The 5,311-nt window shown below is 40.8% G+C and overlaps 1 protein-coding gene across 1 annotated transcript; it reads right to left on the minus strand.

Annotated features, from left to right (window-relative positions):
* Nucleotides 1-1,689: 1,689 nt before the first annotated feature.
* LOC101120890 (platelet-activating factor acetylhydrolase IB subunit beta-like) lies at nucleotides 1,690-3,903 on the minus strand. Its single transcript, XM_042243453.2, is given in 2 exon segments — nucleotides 1,690-2,877; nucleotides 2,879-3,903. Coding segments are annotated over 2 exon segments (1,233 nt in total). The 5' UTR covers nucleotides 3,035-3,903; the 3' UTR covers nucleotides 1,690-1,800.
* Between the last annotated feature and the right edge of the window lie 1,408 nt (nucleotides 3,904-5,311).

Here is a 5,311-nt window from a genome sequence, read left to right on the forward strand (position 1 = left end):
CACTGGCAAGTAAGTATCTTTCTTTACTTGTTAGGGAGTCAAAGTCGCTGTGACCAGCAGTTTCTCCACTTCGGCATTCATTCAACAAACAATTATTGAGATTCTTCTTTAGACGAGGTACAACGCTAAGAATGTGAATTACAGAAATGAATGAGTAACATCCTGCTCTAGGAAAAATGGGGGCAGTTAACAGGTGTTGAATGGCTACTAAATACAGCCTACAGTTCTCAGAGCTCTGTACTTTAATTGATACACCTTCTCCTACAACAGGACTGCAAGAGAGATGAGCTGACCCCTACTTCATAGATGAGAAAATTGAGAACAAAAATAATGTTCACAGAGCCTTGAAACTAGAAAATAGTAAAGATGCTACTCTCTGGTTGGTTGGCTCAAAACACTGTACATTGCATACAATGCTATTCTATTTTATGGACAGCATAATATTTTGATTAAAATTTAATTGGGGATAAACCAACATTTATTTAATTTTCTTAACCCTTTAGAAAATTAATAAACAAAATAAATTATATAAATTCCCATAAAAAAGCAAATAATATGTTATTTTAAATCCAATAATAAAAGTACAACAAGTCAAATAAACAGAAAAGGTGAAGAATGTAGCTTATACAAATACTATTTAACAGAAAACATTAAGGGAGAGAGAAAATAATACATCTATTAAAGTTATAGATCATAATGATCCACCACAAATGAACCTACAAGATCAGAGAAAACCAGTAATAAGTTATATTACTTATTATATTACTATTATAAATACTATAATTAAGTTATATTACTATTATAAATATAAGAAGAAATTGACAATAATGATAATAAAAACAAAAATAAACAATGGGGTCTAATTAAACTTAAAAGCTTTTGCACAGCAAAGGAAATCATAAACAAGATGAAAAGACAACCCTCAAAATGGGAGAAAATATTTTCAAATTATGCCATCTACAAGGAATAAATTTCCAAAATATACAAATAGTTCATGCAGCTCAATAACAAAAGAACCAACAACCCAATCCAAAAATTGGTAGCAGATCTAAACAGACATTTCTACAACGACATACACATGGCCAAAAACCACATATGCTCAACAATACTAATTATTGGAGAAAGGCAAATCAAAACTGCAATGAGGTATCACTTTGCAATGGTCAGAATGACCATCATCAAAAATCTACAAGCAATAAATGCTGGAGAGATTGTGGAGAAAAGGGAACCCTCCTCCAGTGTTGGTGTGAATGCCTCAATAAATTGGTACAGCCATTACAGAGAACAGTATGGAGGTTCCTTAAAAAAAATTTTTTTTTAACATCCTTAAAGAAGATTTATTAAGCACACTTAAGTGATGTTACATATATACACATTTCAGAAAAAGCCCTAATAACCACCACTTTCCCCCAAATGAGGCCATCAAGTCAGGCACCAACAGGACAGCAGAAAGAAAAACAGGAATTAATAATCCAACATAAAATGACACTGTCAACTATTCAGTTTAGTGCCCTAGTTCAATTTATTCAACTTCTGCCTTCTTAGGCCTGGTGTGACCAATGCCAGCCCAGGTTTTTAAACCCTATGGTACTTCTAGACACCGAATGTAAATTTACAGTATACAATTTGGATTCACCATGCATGAATACTTTGTGTGTAACATTTCATAAGCTCAATCTACATCCAGAATAATTTACATGAAAGGACAATATTTATTTAAACAGAGCTCGATGGGGTAACCATGGTATCATCAGAGTGCATCCAGAGGAAAAAAGGGAGGAGGGGCCAAATGAGACTCAATCAACAACACTCCCACACCTTCACTGTTTGATCTACACTGCCAGTAACCACATATGGGGCCGTCTTATGGAAATCCAAGGAGGTAACAAAGTGTTCATGCGCATTGAGGGTCTTCATGCATCGCTTGTTCTTGTAATCCCACACACGCAGGGTCTTGTCATCAGCGCAACTCAAAATAAACTTCCCCCCAGAATGGAACAGAACTCCACGTACCCAGTTATCATGACCCACCAGGGTCATAAGGCACATGCCAGTACTGACATCCCACATCTTGATAGTCTTGTCCCTGGATCCGGACAGTAAGAATGGCCCAGGTTTGCCACTTTTTTTAGTCTCAGATCCTGTTGCTTCAGAGATGGAAGAATATGAGCTTTCGGGAGCCCAGGAAACGCATTCTACCACATGCTCATGTTCTCAAAGCTCAGCCTTGCATTCCTTTGTTGCTACGACCCACACACGCACAGTCTGGTCATTGGAACAGCTGGCTACCAGAGTGCCATCTTGATTTGGCCGCACCATACGTACCCATTCTCTGTGTCCTGTGAATGTCTTCACACAGTAGCCAGTTTGCACTTCCCACATTTTTATAGTTTTATCCCTTGAGGCAGACACTATATGATCGCCATTGGGCATGATGGCTACTGAAGAAACATTGTGGTCATGGCCATGCATGGTTCTGATGCATTCAAAGCCCTGAAAATCCCATAGCTCAATGGTCATATCTGCAGAACATGAAGCCAGAAGCTTGCTACTGTGGTCGAATGAAATATCCTGTACAGAGTCTGTATGCCCCTTTAGAGTTCGTTCAAAATCTCCAGTCTCATAATCCCACACCTTAATTGTAGCATCCTCTGAAGCAGAGACCATAACACTGAACACAGGATGGAAAATGACTCGAGTGACTGGACTCCTATGACCACTCAACGCGTATTTTTCTGGTGGACGGGGAATCCATTCTTTTGGATCTCTTTTCTGACCAAGAGGTCCACCCGACGTAAATTCTTCTTTTGCTTCATTTAACTTTGATTCTAATTCCATAACCTTCTTTTGTAATCTAATAACAGATGTCCATTTTTTTTTCCAAAAGCCCAGCATATTTCTTATCTAATTCTTCATTCATATCTAATTCAGCTTCCTTTTTAAAAACTGAATATGCTTCTTCGTAGCCATTTGAATGAAGATAACCTGCTATAGCTCGATTTAGTTCATCTCGTTGTCTCTGGGACAGCACCATTTTGGCGGTAATATCAAGCTTATTCGATAGAGTGATATGTCCCTCTTCTGGAAAATCAAAAAGCTTTGCAATCCCTGGATTTGTAATTAAATAAGCCACTAAGTGGCTTCCATGCAGGGGAAAATGATTCTTTCACAAGTGAATCCAACGTGTAACCAGGAGATATTCAACAAGTAAGGTTCATTCCACCTGGGAGGTTAAGGCAGGCACTGCGTTTCCTATACGAGTGGGGAGATTCGAAGGAGAATGGCTGAGGGCCTCGAAGCTCAGTGTTACAACGTCAAAAGGCAGCTCCCGTTGAAGGAGCCGACGGCAGAAAAGAAAATCCTGCCGGATTTGGTGGGTGGATGCTGCGGATGGTTCGGTGGGGTCAGGCCGCTCCTCCTCAGTGGGTGCAGGGGCTGAACCCCCGCACAGGGGAACCAGGGAAAGGCTGGACCATCCTTCTCAGGTCAACTCCATCCTAAGGACAGGTGGGGGACGGAACGCCTGCAGGCCGGTGGACAGTGCCGAGGCGGCTTGAGCCCGGTCCCTGACCGCCAGCCGCGGGGTGGGGTGGGGACTGCGGAGCTTCTCTTCCGCGGACAGGGAGAGGAGAGCCGAACCCTCTCCCCAAGATCTGAGAGCGACCTGCTCTCCACGCCCTTCCTACCCAAGAATACTTTTCTTGCTAAGTCACCAAGGGAGGAAGGCGATCCCTTCCCCGGGAAGGCCGCGGGTGGAGCCGCGGCGGCCCCGGCACCCCCAGAACCCTGGCCGGGGAGGAGGGGAGCGAGGGCAGCGCCCTACCCGGCCTGTCCCCGCATCCTCCCGTGTCTCTCACTCAATGGCCGTCGCGGCCGCCATTTTGAGAGCGAGGAGAGAAGAAGCCCTTAAAAAACTTAATCCAGAACTACCTACTGTATGATCCAGCAATCCCACTCTTGAGCATACACCCAGAGAAAACCATAACTCAAAAAGATTCATGCACCTCAGTGTTCACTGCAGCAATTTTACAATAGCCATGAAAGCAATCTAAATGTCCATAGGCAAAGGAGTGAATAAACAAGTGGTACATACATACAATGGAATATTACTCAACCATAAAAATTTAAATAATGCCATTTGCTGCAACATGGATGGGCCTGAGATTGCCATATTAGTGAAATAAGTCAGATGGAGAAAGAAAAATATCATAAGATATGGCTTAAATGTAGAATCTATAAAAACATGGTACAAAATGGAAATAGAATCAAAAATGTAGAAAACAAACTTTGGTTACCAAGGGGAAAGGGAGGGTGGGATACATCAGGAAATGGGGATTGACATATGCATATTATTATTTATAAATTAGATAACAAATAAGGACCTATTATATAGCAAAGTGAATTCTACCTAATAGTCTGTAATGACTTATGTAGGAAAAGAATCTAAAAAAGAAATGAATAAATTGACAGAATAAATTGCCATGAAGAATTTTAGGGCAATTAAAAATTTTTTTGATTGTTCAATTAAATGCAAACAATGTAGCTGGAGAGAATTTGGAAAATATAATGAGCAAGATTTAAGTATATTAAATATTTCATACTACAAACAAACCATATATTCTCAAGTATTCAGTTTCGATGTTTAAAGTTATTAGGTCGGTCATAAAGAAAGCATCAATAAACATCAACAGCAATCAATTTTACAACATCTTCTAAACCTGACAAATCTTGGCAATGAACACCAAAATGTTCAGTTCAGTTCAGTCGCTCAGTCATGTCCAACTCTTTGCGATCCCATACACTGCAGCATGCCAGGTCTCCCTGTCCATCACCAGCTCCCGGAGCTTATCAAACTCATGTCCATCAAGTCAGTGAGCCATGCAACCATCTCATCCTCTGTCCTCCCCTTCTCTCCATCCTTCAAACTTTCCCAGCATCAGGGTCTTTTCCAATGAGTCAGTTCTTCACATCAGGTGGCCAAAAGATTGGAGTTTCAGCTTCAGCATCAGTCCTTCCAATGAATATTCAGGACTGATTTCCTTTAGGATGGACTGGCTGGATCTCCCTGCAGTCCAAGGGACTCTCAAGAGTCTTCTCCAACACCACAGTTCAAAAGCATCAATTCTTCAGTGCTCAGCTTTCTTTATAGTCCAACTCTCACATCCATCTATGACTACTGGAAAAACCATAGTTTTGACTAGACGGATCTTGTTGGCAAAGGTCTGTCTCTGTTTTTTAGTATGCTGTCCTGGTTGTTCATAGCTTTTCTTCCAAGAAGCAAGCATCTTTTAATTTCATGGCTGTAGTGATT

The sequence above is a fragment of the Ovis aries genome, chromosome 2 (genome assembly GCF_016772045.2).
Source record: "Ovis aries strain OAR_USU_Benz2616 breed Rambouillet chromosome 2, ARS-UI_Ramb_v3.0, whole genome shotgun sequence".
Taxonomy (NCBI): Eukaryota; Metazoa; Chordata; class Mammalia; order Artiodactyla; family Bovidae; genus Ovis; species Ovis aries.